The following is a 21465-nucleotide window of genomic DNA, read 5'->3' on the forward strand; positions in this document are numbered from 1 at the left end:
GTACTGTCGCCCTCTCTTGTGGCAGCTCATTTATCTTCATTAAATTTTCATCTCATAGCTTTTTAATTTACAGTATCACATTTCAGTTTTGCAGCAGTGGTTGTTAATTGCCTAAATTAAATTTTGTGACCCAACTAAAGCATGCATTATACTTTTATCAACCACGCTCGAAAGAAAGTGAAAGAAGAGTGAAAACCCGACTGAAGGACTAGACGCATTTTGGCAGGGTATAAATGTCCTGTCTTGAGCTACAAGGTGATACGGCTGCTGGCTGAAGAACAGAGTTCGATTTACTCCACCATAATTTGTAACTTAACTAGTAAATGACTACTTACTTTATTCCCTTTAAGTTCCGTGTAAGTCTATGTTGAATTGTTGAAACTCTGGAAAAGATACTGGGTCAGATCACTGTCACCCCTCAATGACACCTATGCACACTGACAAACTGAGACACAAAGTGGTCTATTCTCTCCAATTGTCTCCTCTGCTGAATAATAGGATGTGATGTCAATGGTGAACAGAGCTTTTGTAAACATTGTCTATGGCAGAGTGGACAGCCACTGAGGTGTTAAAACTGATGATGATGTGATGGTGACATTCATGCATAGGAATGCATAAAAGCTTACAGCAAAATGAGTAAAGAAGCTTGGCTTTGTGTGTGGTGTTGTGGGTCAATCAATGCAAAGCTTCACCATCCTGTTAAAGTCAATGACAACGGCTTGTTAGTTGTATAGCAGAATACACATCTAAACAGAAGGACAGATACAATCTCAGTAATTGTGTTGTTGCTGTCAAGATCAGAAATAACTTTTGATTAGTAGTTTCCAACTAGTCAGTGGTGAACACGAATAAAACACAAATTGTTTGTTTCATTGGGTTATCCAAGCAGTAAAATGTACGTACACAGCTGGGAATAATTTATGCGAGTTTCTCTTTTGCTTTCTGGGCATGTACTTATGGAGACAGAGGTCCAAACATCCTCAAGCTATATGGAGTGAAACCAGGGTCTAAAATCACATTCTTCAAGTGCCAATTGAGTGTAAGATTTGGCTTTGGCAAGTAAATAAAACAAAGTTCAGTGCCAGTGGGTAATTGCATAAGAAATGGCAACATTACATGCTTTAAGACCGATAGTCTGCCCCTCGTGATGTGAGCTATTCAAAACAAAGAAGTACAAACAGTAAAACATTCTCTGACCCTCACTTCTTTTAACAACTTTGTTTATATATGATGCCTATAGGCTTTTTTTTCTTCCTCCAGAAGTCTTTTGCAACAAATGTGTATTATTATACATTAATTATTTACATTATTATTTACATTAAGTCTCCAAAATAACAAGAAAGACTAAATCACTTTTTTTCTGGCATGCAGTTAACCGACGGAGACAGTAATGTTTCAAGTGAAAAATGGCTAATATAATAAAATAATATTTACACTACTTTTCATAAGTTTGGGGTTGGTAAGATTTTTTAATTATTTTGAAAAAAGTCTTAAGCTCACAAATACTTTTTTTTAATCAAAAGTATATTAAAGACAATTTAAAACGTTTATATAATATATATAATATATATATATATATATATACAGTGCCTAGAATAAGGGAACACACCCATGCTGAAGTTGACTAAAAAGAGAAATAAAAAATAATCTTTTAGAAATTTATCTTAATGCCTTAATTAATTTTTTTTTAGGAAAAATCCAACCTTTAAGGACACCAATTTTCTTTGTGAATATAATAATGTATTGTAAATAAATAAATGTTCTTCCTTAAAATACAGGGTGCATAAGTCAGGACACCCCATGTTAAATTCCCATAGAGGCAGGCAGATTTTTCTTTTTAAAGGCCAGTTATTTCATGGATCCAGGATACTATGCATCCTGATAAAGTTCCCTTGGCCTTTGGAATTAAAATAGCCCCACATCATCACATACCCTTCACCATACTTAGAGATTGACATGGGGTACTTTCCATAAGATCATCTCTCAATGCAAATCAAACCTAAAGGCTAACTGAAAAAAAAAAAAACATGCCAAAAAAATTAAAAGTACAGGTTCATGGCCAAGAAATCTTATTGACCAGTATTTTTTCCTCAATTTGTCCAACATAAAACTTGATGTACAGAGAGTGTAGTGAAAATGTGGAGAAAAAAGTTGTCTCCTGCAACCTTCAGTGAATCTCTCCTATAATATGTAGGGGTGTGTCACACAGAGCACGGACTCTCTGCCACTGACTAAAGTTTTATATAGCAATATACAGAATTTACCATCTTGTCCTTGGTTGCCAAACCTCTGCAGACTTACTAAACGCACCTTCCCTCAGCATATTTTGCTATTGCGCTCAAATTCGAAGTCTTAATACACCAAATATAAAATAAATAATATTAAATGACAATTCCATTATAAGCCTTGTCTTGTTTTGTTTCTTCAGAGGTGCCACCTAGTCCAGTGAAAACACCCTCCTCAGAAACTTCACCTGTGAGCTCGACCCGTCAGCACCGGGATTCGGATCGCTACTGTCAGCTGTGTAATGCTTGGTTCAACAACCCTGGAATGGCACAGCAACACTACGATGGCAAAAAGCACAAGAAGAACGCAGCACGTGCAGACCTGCTGGAACAACTAGGGAAGACTTTAGACATGGGAGAGATGAAAGGTACGTTTAAACCCTGTCCTGACGTTTGAACCCTGTCTTAATTGCTGTTTATGGCTGCATGATTACTTTTGCTGTTAGTTCATTACAGGCTCAGGCACTGAATTGAATGATAAAAGATACGTTATTGCTTTTCTGTCCTGTGAATGAGCATGTTGATGATAATGGGTAGTGCAGCTGACTGGAAATGTATTGGTTATGTGAAATTACACACTGTCATATAATTAGGCTTGAAATGACTAGGTACGTTGCCATATGGATATTGATGTTCATGGAGAAATGGGTTGAATGCAAATATTTTCAATGTGGTTTTCACTAACTCTTTCTTAGTGTGTTTTACATTACTGATTTACATTTCAATTTCATTGAAATAACCCGCCCCAGAAATATAGAGCATCTGGCCATCATCTGATCGATGTCACAATACTTTTTTGAATAGTGACCTAGAAGTAGTGCATAAGCTGAAGTATTTCATAATAATTTTTACATCATGTTTTCTGTTTCAGTATTACGTTTTTTTTTTTTTTTTTAAACATGCAGCACAGAAATGTCACAAATGTCAGCTCATTTTCCTTTGATGCTGTGATGTCTTTAAAAGTAACCTGTATTTCTCTTGAAGAAGGAATTCAGAGTTGTGTGACTTTTTATATGACCTCTTTGTTACTCAAAGAATGAGAGCTCAATGCCAAATTGTGAGGTCACAAACCTCTGTTGCTCATGTTATATCACTTTGTTTTTTATTGAAGGCTATTCCCAGCTCAGAGCGATAGTTGGTGCCGTGGGGCTCACTTCATTGATAGATTAATGAAACCGCTCACATAATACAATAAAACTTCCTCTCAATGTGTCTTTTACTTCCCTTGCCTCATCTCTAGCTTGGGCTCCAAGAGAATAAAAGCAATAGGTTTGTGCGTCCAGAGACTCCGATACAGGCTATTAATTTCTAGGGGATGAAGAGTGTGATCTCCCATTGTCTCATGGCTCGCATTATGTCAATAACAATTACAAATAACTGTTCTCTGCTGAGCGAGAGAGTCCAGGCCAGCGGCCACTGCTGCAAGGGATTCCACTGCCTAGCAGAACTGTTAACATTGGATGTTTCCACTCATTAGAGCTACAGGACTCACTCCGGTACAGCTCAAAGCTTTGGAGAGATTGCCGCTGTGAGACTGAGCTGATGTTGGGTTTAGTTTGTTTGGATTGAAGGTTATCCCCAGCTTAGAGTGATGGATGGTGGATTCAGAGATTCCTTGTTAATGGAAGACACACTGGAGACTAGGCCAGGCTCAGTGACTATTACTTTGACTCTGTCAGCACAAAATTAAAATAGAAAAACAATTAGGTTGAGTTCTGAATGAGAAAATTAACTGGATATTTTTACTTTTTGAGAAGATTAGAAGTTATTCACACTTTCCAAGATCACATAATGAACGGGTTTTATATTTTATTGTATATCTGTTTGTTGTACGTACAGTAGGTAATACTTTACAGTGGGGGAGGGGATTTTTGTAACACCTTTCAGTGCTTTCACTTCATCTGTAAGTAATCTTTGCTCTATTTATATCAAACTTTAATTAAATTTTCCCACATTTATCCACCGCATTTCATAAAAAATATTAAAGAGACATTTAGGGAACGTTTTATTCTAAATCCGCAAAGAGATTGGAAAAATCATAACAGATAGTGTGTGCATGTTATTCACTTTCACAGTTGTATCAAATGTCGGCTTACACGGTCCCATTTTGCAAATGACATTTGTGGGTCCAGTTAAAGTAAATGGGGAAAGTAGTATTACTTTAACTTCTTCTGAGACCTGATAAGTCTTTTTTTTTTTTTTACTCTACCATTCAAAATTTGAGTTCAGTGCGTTTTTTAACAATACTTTTATTCAGCAGAGATGCATTCAATTGACCAAAGTTTACAGTAAAGACATTTATATTTTTACAAAAGATTTTTATTTCAAATAAACAAACTTTCTATTCATCAGAGGATCATGTGACACTAAAGACTAAAATAGTGGCTGCTTATTTAGCTTTGCCATCACAGGAATAACTGCATTTTTAAATGCATCGATATAAAAGGTAGTTCTGCAATAATATTTCACAAAAATACAGTAAAAATAGTATTGATCAAACCAATGCAGCCTTGGTGATCATTAGACACTTCTTGCAAAAGCATTAAGATTTTACTGACCCCGCAATTTTGAACGGTAGCTGAAAGTTTTTAGTGTTAAAATGTCAAATGAAACCAGACAACCTGCTGATTCAGATGATATCAGTTCTGTCATTTACCATTAACCTGATCGCAAGTGAACATTTCACCCAGAATACTCTGTGAATTACAACTTCTTTCAGTTGAAATTGGTTTAAACTGATGGTGTTACAACCATTATTCCCAGTCTTCCCTATTTATCCATTTGTCTTTCAGTTATTACTTCTGATGCTTTCAGTTATAGCATTCACTGGCACACACTGTCATTTGTGTATCAGGCAGGCCTGGACCAAAATGAACCTGTAGAAATAGCCAGTCTGTATACTGCACCACAACTGTCATACATAATTTCATACACATGTCCTTTTCACTGGGTTAAGGAGGGAAAAATGGATGGGGCCAACCATCTCTGCAATTTTCCCCTCGGCTGCTTGCTCTCACGGTCTGCCCTGCAAGGTCTCCCTCTAATGTCACCTAGTCATTACTCCAGCCAGGAAATGTCAGCGCAGACACCGCACCGTTTGGGAGTACGCCTCTGATGGCTTCTCTCCAACGTGATTATCAATTAGTAATGATGTGGCAAATCACCCTAACGGCCGGAGAGAGAGAGAGAGTGTTATTTGGCAGAGAGGGAAATGTTGCAGGAGAACTTGCTGCCTAATTCATCGGGCTGGGAGCTGCTGGTGGCAGGCTCATCTTTCACACAAAGCGTTAACACCTACAACACTTGCCTCTGTCTCTCTTTCAGTATCCATCCCATGTTTGTTTTTTCTCCTTCTGTCTGCTTGCCTTAGACTTTTCTTCCTTTTCCTCTCTTTGCATTTATCTGTCCCGGGCATCCTTTGAGTGTTGTCTGCTGTTCAGAACATCAGAGAGGGAGGCAGCAGTCACACTTTGAAGACCGCAACATCATGAAATATTCATAGATTTTCTGTTGAGCACTATGCCTGCGTGGTTTCTCATCAATGTGTGTGTGTATCTGTGAGTGCAACGCACGTTTTCTCTTCCTGCGGCTTTGAATTGCAGCACCTCTCTATTTAAAGTACACAAAGGGAGGGCTACCCGTTACCTCTGTGTTCTGCCGGTTTTAAGAAGGGTAAACATCAAGAGGTTCTCCTGCTCTGTAGAAAAGGGGCCAGTATTCAGGTGGTGCACTCCATCTGGGTGCCAGTTCAACATTATAACAAATACACAAAGTTTTTTACAACTATGAACTTCAACTGTATGCAGGGATTGGTGCGGTTATACAGTTTATGATGCACTGCCAAATAATTTTGGAGTCATCACTTCTTTGTAACTAGCAAGCATGATGTACTGATCAAAATATATTAAAAAAATGATAAGGAAAATAAATAAATAGAAGTGATTTAATACATACGATATTAATTGATTGAAATACATGTATTTCAGTTAAATGGGTTAAAATAAGTTGTCTGGAGTATAGATAAATAAATCAATTATAATATACACATTCATGACATATATTATATAATTCACAGGCCTTTTGGAGGTCATATCTTCTTCATGATGTACTGATCAGAAGTTATTTACGGTAAATATATAGGGAGAAATAATATATAAGGACAAAAATACAATATAATGCTATTATTTAATGCATGATATTTGAAAATCATAATTTCTAGCGGGTAGCTGTCGATTGATTCACTTGTGTATTTTATAACTTTTTTTTTTTTTTTTTTGCTATTACTGTTACTGTGCAGGTGTTTTCCTCCCTTTTATCCCCTCCTTTTAGGTTATATTTTCATTTAATCCTTGTTGGCTTTTTAGGACCCAATTTTGTTTGTACGTTCATATTCAGTGCACAGAAATGTGTCCTGCTCTTGGACTAAACTACATCAGTACAGTGAGGTGTTTGTGGTGTGCAGTAATGGGTGTCTAAAGCCTGTCACATTTGAGTTTTTCTGCAGTGAACTGAAGAGCAGACCTCATTTTCTGTCTCTTCCTCTTTTGCTCTTCACTCTGAGTCGTTTTCCTCATATATGAGTGTGTAGTTGCTATTTTCACACTCGCACTCATCCAACACGTCCTTTTAACACTTAACACTGAACAAAAACCCAACTCATTAGAGGGCCAATCCATAGTCATTTTGAAGAAGAGGCAGCAAATGGGGATTATTTTCCTCTTCCACAACACTCTGATAGAGAGTGGAGGAAGCCCTTGTGATTTGAGCCGTCATTGCAATGTGTTGGAATTATGCATAGTGGCCTCTTTTTTCAGATTTATCAGTCTCACACAGCTATCATGTTGCAGTCTTAATGCTGACAACATTTTTTGTTCTCAAAATATAAATTACTGCAAAAAATACATACATATTCTCTATTTACTCAAAGTATAATAGTTGCAATGCAACATCATATTCCACAAAACCATCAAATATGTAACATCCAACTGAGGTTTTCACCACATTTTTAACAAAACAGCATGGTAACTTGCTTTTCGTCGTGTTTTTAGACGGTTGTTTTATTATTGCCATATATTTAGCAACACAATGACTGGAATAAATGTTGATGCTTTGATTTGCCTTTGAGGAGAAGAGCTTTAGTTTCACACACTTTATCAATCAAGTCTGCTTAGCTGTCCTCATTATAACAGAGAATGCTGATATAATGCAAAATTATCTGATTTCAGAAGTGATTATGGCTATTTTCTCTGAGTTTCTTTTAGTGTCATCACCAAGCTAATCAGGCAGTGCCTGTGACAAGTTCCATATATCCTAACACTGTCCTGCTGGTTAATTGGAAAGACAAGATTGGAGATATAATTTGGCTCGTCTGGTAATCAGCATCTTCACTCCGAAGGACTGTGCAATTACATTCTTCCTGCCTAGTGCTTCAGTCTATGATTGGCCTCACGTGCCACTCTGAAACCGATCGAGGAGCGTTGGTGAATAATGCGTTTTCATGCTAAGGTGACATGTTAGCTGTATTATCTAGTCTTGGTTGAAATTATACTTTGTTTTTGTCAAGAAGTTAATGTTGTTTCTTAAATTATTTTGGTAAATCTTACTCTTAAAAAAAGCCTTACATTATGTTTCTAGAAAATATATATTATAATTATATAATATTATTTGTCTTAGAAAAATATCTCATTTAAGACATACCCCCTCGAACTGTTTAAAAAAAAAAAGTTCATCCAAACAATTTAATTCTGTCATCATTCACTTATCCTTTTGTTTTGTTTTTTTGTCTTTTGGAACAAAAAAATGTATGTCTGTGAAACTCAAAAGAAAATATTTGTAAAAATATTTTAACTGTTTTTACACTTTTAGAAAAATATACACTATAGCTAATATGTGACCCTGGATCAGTCACAAGTCGCACCGGTATATTTGTGGCAATATAGCCAACAATGCATTGTATGGGTCAAAATTATAATTTTTTATTTTATGCCAAAAATCACTAGGATATTAAGTAGAGATCGTTTTTTTTTTTTTTTTTTTTTTTTTTATTAGAGGCATTTATATATATTGTTTCATATGTACTACTGCACACCCAAAGCGCTTTACAATCATATCAGGGGATCTCTCCTCAACCACCACCAGTGCAGCATCCACTTGGACATTTCCTACCGTAAATATATAAAACATTTATTTCTGTGATCTTATTTCTATTCACCTTACAATCGCGGACATAAATGGACAACTTTAAAGGCGATTTTCTCAATGTTTCGTTTTTTTGGCACCCTCAGATTCCAGATATTCAAATAGTTGTACTGTATCTCGGCCAAATATTTTCCTATCCTAACAAACCATACTTCAATGGACAGCAGAAAATAGAAAGTCATACAGGTAAATGATGACTGAATTTTATATTTTGGGTAAATATAAGGTGATTTTACCACATAATTGAGGGACTGTAATTATTAGTAGCCTATTTGAATAATCAGGTAAGATGCTAAATGAATTGTTGTATTATATTTGCACTGCTAAATATGGGCACTAGCCCTGGGCTTTTTCAATTTGATATGGTTGATGTGTTTTTTTCTGCAGCAGAAGTGAATCAACGTTTGCTGAATTACCCACCACTTAGATGCCATCTGTCTGCCGCTGTACAAATATGGGCATATTTTTCTCATTCATTGTTGTTCAGCATATTTTTGCCCATATTTAAATCCACACAGCAGAGCTAATGATGTAATCACATGGAACTTTGTGGCATAAACATTGTTCATTCACAGTAAAAACATGCTGATTCAAGCATGTCTGACAGGTTAGTGCTCGATAATCATAGTGCTGATCATTATGGGATGTTTTGAATTTGACCTCTGTCCTTATGCTCATGCATGAATCACTGCCCATGTACAATTATGTAAGCACAATCTTAAAAATCTTTCTGTTCTCATTTCTCCCTATATCATATTGGGCCTCCTGGCTCAGTGAGAGAGTCTGTACTGTACCATCAGGCAGGCAGATGCCTGGAGGTAAAAATAGATGAACCAGTGTTGCCTTAAAGCTCATAAATGTTCAACTTGCCAGAGAGCTTGTCCTGTACTGCATTACCATTACCAGATATGTAGAGGCAAGAGTGGAGAGAGCATGTGGAAGTAAAATAGTAATTAAAATATATATGTGCGTGCGTACGTGCGTGCGTGTGTGTGTGTGTGTGTGTGTGTGTGTGTGTGTGTTGCGTGTGTGCGTAATGGTTAGTAACTAATAGTCCAACTATTATTCTAAGTAGTTTAAGTTCGATAAACTATAGGATCGACAGATGGGGATCTCAGTAAGTGTCCCAGTTCAGTAGTGTTATGATCCCTGTCCTGACGAGACGAGAAGCCTGAGGTGATAATATCCCTGAAGGCATCATTAAACTTTATTGTGCCCCAGGAATTCTGCAAGCTGTTGGTTCCATTCCATCTTCTTCACATTTTTATTCTGAATAACATTCTCAGCCAAATGGTCAAAATGTAACGTATGCAAAAATCCTTTCCTTACATTTCTAGTAAGGAAGTGAGTGAAAGTGTGTGTATTGTATTTATAACCAGCTGTAAACTGGGAGAGCAAAGAGGCCACATTCAATCTCAGGTAATTTATTCCACCTGTGGTTCTTCTATTCCCACTTGGAAGATGTTCTGTGCTAACAGTAATAAATCTGAGACAATGGCGACAAAGATGAGAGAGACTTCATAGGAGTTACGCACTGGTCGACTCTTCATTGCTCATGTGTTCCGTGGGCAGCACGACAAGCGGAACTGATGGCCAACATTGATGGATGCCTGGGCGGTGCTCCATTATTTCACCTTTTCAAAAAGCGTGTGTGAGGCGGCCTGTCAAAAGGCCAGCTGGGAGTCACCACAAGATACACGGTTCCGCCACATCCTCTCAATGTCAGTATCCTGGAGTGTGTGCGTGCGTGCGTGCGTGCGTGCGTGCGTGCGTGTGCGTGTGCGTGTGCGTGTGCGTGTGCGTGCGTGTGTGTGTGTGTGTGTGTGTGTGTATAATGAGGGGTTTTATTATCCCACCAATAAAATACACTGACTGTAGTTGTAAATAATATGGTCATCAGCAGACTAGACTGTATCGGTACCCAGAACTCAGCGGAAAGACACTTTTGGGAAAGAATCCCAAAATCTGCAGATTCTTTATGGGCCATCCGTTTGAGACAAACCATAGGCACATTGTACAAATGTTAAACTGCTGAAGTCAAAAAATATTTTATAACGGTTGTGGAGGGATAGGACATTTCTTGCTGTGCTTTTCAGTTTCACTGTTGCTGATATGATTAGCAACTTTTAAAAACACCTGCTGGCTGCCCAGTGGCAGAAATAATCAGACTCTTGGGTATAACTGAGACGGGCTCAAGGAAGGCTTTGTTCCCGGTCTGTCAGTGTCAGGTTTTTGTTTTGTTTTTTTGGCTAACCTGCTGTAATACACAGCAAGTGCATATCAACAGCACACTCAAGATGAATGAGAACGAGTAAAATTAAGCATGATGGCGAATCAACAGTAAGACACAAATTTCTGCATGCCCTTCTCCTCCAAACGTTGTTTATGGGTTTAACTCAATTTGGTGGAGGAGATTGCAAAAGCCATTTTTCAGCTACAATATCATTAGTGCAACATGACGGCAATTACACGGGACGCTTAATCCATAACGGGGGGCGCAGGCAGGAAGCGCCACTGATGGAGAGCCAACGTGTTTCTGTGTCATGTTAGTCACAAGCTTTTTGCTGTCCAAAGTCAACACAAAACGGGTAGACTGCAGACAGAGGAGTAACAAACTATAAGTAGTGATGCTACTTACTCAACCACATTTTTAGTATAGTGACCATTTGTGCCCACAAGTATAACTGTGATGTGACAGAATGCTATATTATTGTATTTTTGCCATGTTTTACTGTATAGCAAAGTGAGCTGAGGCAATAATCAAACTTGCTCTGTCCTCTGTCATATATACTTTATATATATATATATGTAGGCTATGTTTTATAAATAAATAGTGGATAACTTTTCACAGTTTATGTAAATAAATACAATTCACTGATCGAATAAATTATTCACAATAAGAAAGAATACATTCATTTTTTTTTTAAATCAATTCACCGATATATTTTATTCCCTGAATATTTTCTTCATCCACACATTCAGGGTTGTTTTTTGAAGCAAAATATTTTGTAAATGCTGTTTAGAGTATTTGACACTATACAGTATTTGTGTGAATTAGTACTAAATTAGCTTTCTTAGTTGTACTTATCTTCAAGTTTATTTCAATGTAATGCTGTCATTCTAATTTAGATGTGTTTAACCTAATAAGTGCTGTAATTGCTAAATGTAATAGTGTCATCTATCGGTTTATGAACTATACTTAAAATTATGAGCAGCTTCCCCAACACTGAATAATAATATGAGGTATTGTTTAATTTCAGCCAAGTTTCACTCTTCTCATATTCCTTCATAGCTGCATTAGAGCAACCCGGGTCCTGGCTTCCCCTCTCTCGCCCTTACAGGTGCGACAACATCAGTATCCCAAACTGCATTACAAGCCACATGGTATTCTCAATTATTTATAATGTCACTTGACACAGACTCACACACAAGAGACCACAGGAGCCTCCTCTCCTCAAATGGTCCCCCCTCCCTCGACATTGATCTCTTTTCATGGAGAGACCTTCCATGTGTATATGCATAGTAGTTCTTAAAAACTCAAATAAATAAATAAAAAAGGCTTGGCATTTCTATATTTATGTCTCTATAATTGATTCTCTCCACACACACACGCGCACACACACATTCCCTCAGGGTACGGTAATCAGGAGAGTTGATCAGGCAGAACTGCGAAACACAGCTGAGCAGTGACCCGTGTGAGCCTCTGCTGACTGAGAGAGATAGAGACCAGTGTTATCTCATTCCACAGTTAGTCCTTCTGTCCTCGGGAATGACATGATAAGGGTTTATTGACCACTCTGCTTTTAGCTTAGCATGGTGGAGAGGTCGTGGACAAAAAGAGAGTGCTTGTTTTGTTTTTTTTGTTAATGCCACAACCCAAATATAACAAAATATAAGATTATATTTTGTCCTCTAAAGTAAACTTTATAAAGATAATGTCATAGAATGACATACGTGATGATATTTCACATCTTCTTGGTTGCCATGTTAGGTTATGTGCATTTGAATTTTTGTACTTGCTAATCACACAAACTGGTTTGTGTCTGTTTTCTGTGTAGGTCTAAAACGCTGCTACACATGTGATGTCTGCAGTGTCACACTGAATTCAGTGGCACAGTATCATGCACACCTGCAGGGCTCCAAGCACCAAAATAAGTAAGTGCAAATGTGAAATGTGTACTCTTAAGTGAAAGTGAAATTGAATGTGATATGTCAAGGCCAAGTATGGTAAACCATCAATAGGTCAAGGCCAAGGAAGGTAAACCATACTCGGAATTTGCCCTCTGCATTTAACCCATCCAAGTTAGTGCGCACACATTAGGAGCAGTGAGTAGTACACACACACACACACACACACACACACACACACACACACACACACACACACACACACACACACACACACACACACCCACAACACTGCATAACATGGACACACACAACCGGAGCAGTGGGCAGCTATTTTTGCTCTGGCACTCGGGAGCGATTGTGGGCATTGAGAATCAAACCTTTGGGTTACCAGTCTGACTATCTAACCATTAGGCAGCTCCTGCTTGTTTATTTGTTTTATTAAATTCAACAGTGAATGTGTGACTCAGTCGCTTCCACAGCTAGACTTATTGCCACTGCAAATTCTGGTCCGGAGCAGTGTGTGGAAATAGTGAGGAAAATTAATCACAAAATTAAACCTTAAGGAAATGTCACAAGACCCAGAAATACTATAATCCACATAGTATTTAAAGCTCCTGGACCTTAAAAATAAAACTTTTTATTTTAATATAATTAACTAAAAGGTATGTTTATTATAGTTAAAAACATATATGCATTATATTATAATATAATTAGTTGTGATCAACAGTTAATTGAAATATGAACATTTTTAACAAATATTATATTTGGTTTTAGCAGATCTACATAGGCACTCTCTGCATATAGAGTCCATTGTGTTTGTGTTTGTTTTCCGTTCGATGTCTATCAATGAACGTGAGATATTATAATTGTCACAGTAGGTTTGGTGATGATGATGATGATGATGATGATGATGATGATACAAAAGAAGACTAAACCGTTACACTTCATTTAGAATGTCCACCTTAGACATTTAACTAAATATAACTAACTTTGTTACTACATGTCAACTAATTCTAATTAATTTGCAACTAAATGTCAACTAACTCTCAGAGTATTAGTAGACTGTTAGGTTAGGGTAGATTTGACATGTACTTGAAAAGTTACTAATAGTCAGTAGACTGTATGTTGGGGGATCAAAATAAAGTGATAGCAGATATTAAACAGACAGATTACTAATACTCTATTGATTGCTAGTTGACATGTTGTTGCAAAGTTATTTATAGTTAGTAGAATGTCTAAGGTGGAGTATTGAAATAAAATGTTACCAACTAAACTCAATAGTTTAGTGTACTAAATAGATTTCCTGGAAGTGGTGATAGGCTCCAGGGCATTTTGGATTGCTCTTGAATTTATTGATCCTTAAAGTGGAGTTTTTGTTCCCATTGATATACCCGTGAATAAGGCTTGCTTTAAATCTACTGTATTCTTGTCTTTATGAGTCTTGTGCTTTCAGTGCTTTGAATTGTCAGTTAATCTTTTTGTTTGGAGCTTCCCCCTTCTTTCAACACTCTGCTCCAAGCGTATTTGAATGAATTACTCTATAATTTTGGTGCTGACCCCAGTTCCTCTGTTTACACACACATGCGGGTCATTAGCTGTGCAAACATTAGGAGCTCATCCAAAATTGAGATTTGAGTTAGCATTAAGACTTCACTCTCAGTCAGCTCTACAGTACATCACTAAGAAAAATCCTTCAACCGTTCTCCTCAAAATAATCTATAAAGAAGCTATTTTATATCTTTAAGTCCTTTAAAAAGTCCAGCTTGACTCCATCTACATACATGTAGCTGTCAGATGTCCAGCCTTTTCATCATCATATTGGATGTGTTCTCTATCCTGTGGTCCAGTAGCATATGTTTTGGGGGTGTTCTGTTCTCTGTCTGCTGATCTGTATTCAGGTGGTTTGTTTTAAGTGGACCACCTCAACTAGTTCACAGATTGACACACAAATACATATTGACACACAAAAATGTATAACCAACCAAACAGAGCTGGACATTGGCACATATAGTCTGCCCTGTAATGCTGAAGAAATGTCGGAATCCAGTTATAAAAATAATTTTTACCATATAACACAGAAGGGCTTTTCACACTGCGCTGTAATGTTTTACATTTGTCATTTAGAATCAGGGTTAGCTCCGCTTTTTACCCGGGGTTATGAAACTTGTACAGGGTGAAACGATGTGGTGTTTAAAATGTTAAAGCTAGACGCTTCGAAACAGACAACCAATCGAGTACATATTTGCGTGCTTTGCACAGTCACGGAAACACTGCACGTACAGTAGTATATAAAGAGTCAATTCAGTGTTTCAGAGGGAAAATGTCAAATGCTGACAGAAAACATGACAATTTGAGTGAAGAAGAGACCCTTTAATTCTTACCTTTATAGTCCCAAGTATCCATTCAGTATAAACTCGATAGTACAGTCGGCAATAGGAATGTACAATGTGAAACGGCAGTTTACGAATACCCAGGATTAACCCCCGAGTAAAATATGAGCAGTTCGACGCAAGATTACCCAGGATTCAGTTTACCCGGGGTTTATAATGACCCAGGGTTAACTATTTGAAGTGTGAAAATACCTAGAATGTTAGAGAATTTGGCAAAATTTGGGTGAATGAAAGTAGAACAGAATTTAATCACAATATTGACTAGTGTCTGTGAATATTAAACTGCAGAAAGATCAGAAAGATTGTCTCTGTGGGAAGGAGCGACAGTTTCGTTGTGACATTCATGGTGTTTTTACCATCTGCCATCTCACTGAAGACATGAACTTCATCTCCTGAGCTGCTTTGAGAGTCACTTTACCAGCATTTCACCATTTCATTTAATAAAACTATTGATGTAAGCTACACAAAAACTCAGTTTATACAACCCACTAAAATACATGTTCGGTTTAACTTGAAGAAATTAAGATATATTACTATTGTGAAGTAGAATGTACTCAAACTAATAACGATAATTATAATACAGTTAATTAAAACATTATTTTAAAGGAATATCACAATTTTTCATCCATATTATTATTTAAAACTGAAAACATCTGTTGTGTTTGCCACAACATTAAAGGAATTTTTCATTCATTTGATTACTTTTTAAAAGATTAATTAAATTAAGTTTTATATTTCAAATGCATTAATTTGATAATCACAGTTTTTAATATTAAATTTGTGTTGAATCATAAAACAGAATGTGAAAAACTAAAAATAGACAACACAGAAATTCTGAAGGAAAAAACACAAATATTGTTAATTTTAGTCAATAATGAATTGTTAAAGTTTCATGGAATCAATTGATTATCCATTCTTTTTTTTCTTTTTTATTATTAAACCATTAAAATGAAATCCAGAAAAAATAAAACACAAGAGTTTGGGAAAAAACTATGAATTTCATAGGGCCCTACCGTACATATCAATACACATTCCCACGTGTATTTGTTTTAAAATATCTTCTTTCGTGTTCCACGTAAGAAAGTAAGTCATACAGATTTGGAGCAACATGAGGGTGAGAAATTTAATTTTTGGAAAAGACAAAATTTGGCTAGGTCAAGGTCATTTTTATTTATATACTGTAGCACTTTAATACAACATGAAAGCTGACCACGGTGCTTCAAAATAAACAATAAAAAGATAACAAATAATCATAACTACAATGGTTAAAAATAAATAGATTGAACATATTAATCTTTAAGACAGGTGAACATTTAAAATGAAACCCCACAATAGCCAATGGTATCAATCAATAAAACAAGACCTGAAACAAAGCCAACACAGCCGAGTTATGAATAGGCCTGAGAAAAGAGATACGATTTGAATGCAGGTAGTGAAGTGGAAAATCTAACAGATTGAGGTAGAGAGTTGCACAGCTTTAATACAGAAAAGGCTCCGTCACCTTTGGATTTCAAGCGAGAAACGGAACAGATAATAACTTATCAGAAGAAGATCTAAGAGATCTCCTGTGGGGGTAGGGACAAATAAGATCTGTTATGCAAACTGAAGCCAGGCCATGCAAGGCTTTAAATACAAAAGTTAAAACTTTATAATCAATTCAAAATTTGACCGGTAGCCAGTGTACATGTGCTAAGACAGGGGTGCTCCCTCTTCCACAACCAGCATATGTTGGGCATTACAACAATCAAGCCTTATTGAAATGAAGACCAGTCTCTAGGTCATAAAAAGATAAAAAAAGATTTAAGCTTCTGTAAGGCCCAAATTTGAAAAAATGTTTTGGCTCTAACATCAATATATTTGCTTGTTGATTTTTAACTCGGAATCAAAACTCGAGTAGCATATTGAAACTAAGTATTTTTTCCTGTGGCAAATAACTTGTTGAAAATCCATCCATTTTCTTCCTCTTATCCGGGGCCGGGTCGCAGGGGCAGCAGTCTAAGCAGAGATGCCCAGACTTCCCTCTCCCTAGACACTTCCTCCAGCTCTTCCAGGGGGACACCGAGGAGTTCCCAGGCCAGCCGGGAGACATAGTCTTCCCGGGAAGGCGTCCAGGAGGCATCCGGAACAGATGCCCGAGCCACCTCAGCTGACCCCTCTCGATGTGGAGGAGCAGCGGCTCTACTCTGAGCTCCTCCCGAGTGACCGAACTTCTCACCCTATCTCTAAGGGATCGCCCAGCCACTCTGCGGAGAAAGCTCATTTCGGCCGCCTGTATCCGGGATCTTGTCCTTTCGGTCATGACCCAAAGCTCATGACCATAGGTGAGAGTAGGAACGTAGATTGACCGGTAAATCGAGAGCTTCGCCTTGCGGCTCAGCATTTTCTTCACCACGACAGACCGGTACATCGACCGCATTACTGCAGAAGCTGCACCGATCCGTCTGTCAATCTCCCGTTCCATCCTTCCCTCACTCGTGAACAAGACCCCAAGATACTTAAACTCCTCCACTTGAGGCAGGAACTCTCCACCAACCTGAAGTGGGCAGGCCACCCTTTTCCGACTGAGGACCATGGCCTCAGATTTGGAGGTGCTGATTCTCATCCCAGCCGCTTCACACTCGGCTGCAAACCGTCCCAGTGCATGCTGAAGGTCCTGGTCTGAAGGGGCCAGCACAACAACATCATACGCAAAGAGCAGAGACAAAATCATGTGGTACCCAAGCCCAACACCCTCCGGCCCCTGGCTGTGCCTAGAAAAATTAAAAATCCATAAAAATTATGAACAGAACCGGCGACAAAGGGCAGCCCTGCCGGAGTCCAACATGCACTGGGAAGAAGTCTGACTTACTGCCAGCAATGCGAACCAAGCTCCTGCTTCGGTCGTACAGGGACCGGACAGCCCTTAGCAAAGAACCCTGGACCCCATACTCCCGGAGCACCGTCCACAGGACACCTCGAGGGACACAGTCGAATGCCTTCTCCAAATCCACAAAGCACATGTGGATTGGTTGGTGTCACGGCTACCTGGCTCACAGTAGCAATGACATAGGGGAGACCACACCGTTTGTTTAGTTAAAGGGGTCATGACATGTTTTTTTTTTTTTTATTATTATTATGTTCCCTTAGGTGCAATTATAGTATTACTATAGTTTTTTTTACAAAAAACTTTTAAAATGTAGTGATTTATGACCTTTTCCCACCCTGTTTCTCATCCTCTGATTCAAAAAGTCTGTTTTGGGGGTGTTTCCCCTTTAAGAGTTCAGTGTTAACGCCCACTGTTATGATTGGCTAACGTCAGTGCCTTTGCATCAATTATTAACACCCCCAGCCAGAACATTTGCGGATTCAGCGTATTTAAAAAGTAGTTTAAAGTTTTAAATACATTACTTACAGTTTGCGTCGTCGTTGTTGAGCCCAGAATAGTCGGCACGGACTTATCTTTGAGCAACAGTTTTCTGGCAAAGCGAGCATCATTTTGGGATTTGTTCTCAAAAGTGTCATCCTTCAAATGTATAGAACAAACGCTTAAACTAACACTGCCGTGACTGAGACGTCCGCAAAAAATAAAGTGCATCCATTTTTCCCTGACGACTGGATCTTTCGCAGCGTATTCAAAGATGTTGTTTGTCCACAGCCAGGAACAGCACATGGCATCGTAATTTCCCTGTACACAGAGACCCACTCGCTGTCCGTCGACTGAACACTTGTGAGGCGCGCAGCGCGCGGGCGCGACAACGATACGAAATGAGCGTAGTTGTCTTGCGCTTAAAGCGTAGTTGTCTTGTGCTGGAGGCGGTCTATATGCAAACGCTGGTACGTCACTTCGTACCGTGACGTCACTTCTTACCATGGATCCAGAACGAGCTGTATTTAAAGCTTGATTAAATAAAGGATTCGTTTATAATGGGGAGGAAGTCTTAAGCTATGAAACTTGCAGGACATTTTAATGGTACAAAGACCTCTTATATACCAAAAGATCAAAGCAAATTTGGTTTCTCATGTCATGACCCCTTTAAATCCAAAATAATTTATTAAACATTAAATTATACGATGAAATCATAATTTAAATCAATAAGTGTATTAAGTCAGTAAATTTGAAGCAAAAGAAAACTCCCATGAACCCCCCAGCACCCTGTAGAGGGTATAGAGCTGGTCCAGTGTTCCACGGCCGGGATGAAAACCGCACTGTTCCTCCTGAATCCGAGGTTCTACTATCGGCCGTATTCTCCTCTCCAGTACCCCGGCATAGACTTTCCCGGGGAGGCTGAGAAGTGTGATCCCCCTGTAGTTGGAACACACCCTCCGGTCCCCCTTCTTATAAAGAGGGACCACCACCCCGGTCTGCCATCCCAGAGGTACTGTCCCCGACTGCCACGCGATGCTGCAGAGACGTGTCAGCCACGACAGCCCCGCAACATACAGAGACTTGAGGTACTCAGGGCGGATCTCATCCACTCCCGGTGCCTTGCCACCGAGGAGTTTCTTGACTACCCCGGTGACTTCAGCTTGGGTGATGGACGAGTCCACCTCTGAGCCCTCAGCCTCTGCTTCCTCAATGGAAGACGTGACGGTGGGATTGAGGAGATCCTCGAAGTATTCCTTCCACCGTCCGACGACATCCCCAGTTAAGGTCAACAGCTGCCCACCTCCACTGTAAACAGCGTTGGTGGGGCACTCCTTCCCTCTCCTGAGGCGCCGGACGGTTGAAAATGATTTCCATAAACCACTGATCATTGCAGTGGTTGACAGGAAAAAAAAGACTAAAGCTACTTACACACAGGAAATTGTATCAGATATTTGGTCATGACCTGAGCTGAACACAGAGGTCTATTTCAGTACTGAAGAGTACTGATAAAGCTGCTGATCAATAGACACACACTGCATGTCCTCCAACAGACTAAATGAACCCCCCTGCCCTCTTCCTTTCTCCATGCAATCAAACACACTCTTAGCCAACAAGCCAAATATGTTTCCCCTGCCAAATTGAGATCAACCTTATATTGAGTAATTAAATTCAGCTCTGGATTATCCACTCTTCATTGGAGTATTTTAATTTAGAGGAACACATTTCTTAGGTTTATTTGAGGGCATGGCATTGCTGATGAATGTATTATCTCTAGTGTGTGTGATATGATCGCATCATGCAGCTGTAGCAAATTTGTATTTATACATGCAATTGTGTGTGTATTATATATATATATAATACACACACAATTGCATATATAAATACAAATCTGCTGCAGTTGCATGATGCGATCATGTCGGACCTCATCTCAGACCTCATCTACGATTCCTCACCTGAATCTCAGAGGAATGTTTCCAGCACCTTGTTGAATATATGACAACTCAAGTCAAATCACCTTTATTTATATATCGCTGTTTACAATACAGATTGTATCAAAGCAGTTTTACAGTGATAACATGAAAATAATACGACAAAGTTTGTTTCTAGAAGAAAAAATGTGTCATCGTCCACCTTAAGGCAGATCAATAATAATGTCTCCAACTAAGCAAGCCAAAAGCAAAGGCAACAATGCCACGAAAAATTAAGGCAGTTCTGAAGGAACTAGCAAGGTAATAAAGTGGCTGGTGAGTGTGTAATAATACACACACAAACACACACATAAAAATATTATATATTGTATCCCCCCCCCCCCCCCATCAAATGGAAGGTTCAGAGTACATTACACACACATAAGCAAGTGGCCAATGATACCAGGGTTCTATGTAGGCTTACATGTGATTTTCTGATTAACACAGAGAGGACCGATGATGAAGAAAGGACATAGAGGCTATAGGATATGGACAGAATAAGAAAGAAGAAAAAGACTCCTCAACTCCAGTATCAATAGGTCAAGCCCGGCCGACAGGCTCATTACCATGACATCACTACACTCCTGTAGCACCATCCGTCAGTGTCCCACCATCAAAGCATGTGCACAGCAACAGCATGCTTCCTACATGCAAAATCACACCTTCCTCCAATCCCATCAACAATCACTCTTTCTCTTATGCAGTGTACAGCACTTCTGATTGGTGTTTTGACAGGTTTCACTAAAAATTGATAACTGGTAACTGCACTCCCACGGTGTTCATGTCCTTTGTCATAAAGTATGTCTAAGAACTAACAACATTCTTATGGAAAATATTTGTTGCTCTACAGTACAAAATATTAATATCACCATAATGTTGTCCATTCATTGTAATCCTTTCCACCAACATTCAGTTTTTAATCAGTCTGTAGTTTGTATGTGGTGTATTTTTACAGCTTTTAGTCACATTTGTTACCAGACTTACAGTAGTTGGTACCAATAAACAAATTTCACGATTATCGATTCTATACCGCAGCCAAAACTAATTTTAACACACACATTTTATTAAACTTATAATAATAGTTAAATATTAATGCAAATTAATAGTTCTAAATAATAAATAAAACATATGCATGTAGAATTTTTTTT

At 38.4% G+C, this 21465-nt stretch overlaps 1 protein-coding gene across 2 annotated transcripts in view; it reads left to right on the plus strand.

Annotated features, from left to right (window-relative positions):
- The window catches only part of zmat4a (zinc finger, matrin-type 4a), an 89115-nt gene that overhangs the window by 58844 nt on the left and 8806 nt on the right, over window positions 1-21465 (plus strand). The window contains exons 5-7 of one of the 2 annotated variants that reach the window (XM_079605706.1): window positions 2429-2653; window positions 12542-12638; window positions 20765-21334. In XM_079605706.1, the coding sequence (XP_079461832.1) occupies window positions 2429-2653; window positions 12542-12638; window positions 20765-20777 (335 nt within the window). In that variant the 3' untranslated portion in view covers window positions 20778-21334. Of the gene's footprint in view, window positions 1-2428; window positions 2654-12541; window positions 12639-20764; window positions 21335-21465 lie in introns of those variants that run through there. The other variant, XM_079605705.1, reaches the window with a different exon arrangement.

Source organism: Phoxinus phoxinus (assembly GCF_949152265.1).
Source record: "Phoxinus phoxinus genome assembly, chromosome: 3".
In the NCBI taxonomy this organism is placed as follows: domain Eukaryota; kingdom Metazoa; phylum Chordata; class Actinopteri; order Cypriniformes; family Leuciscidae; genus Phoxinus; species Phoxinus phoxinus.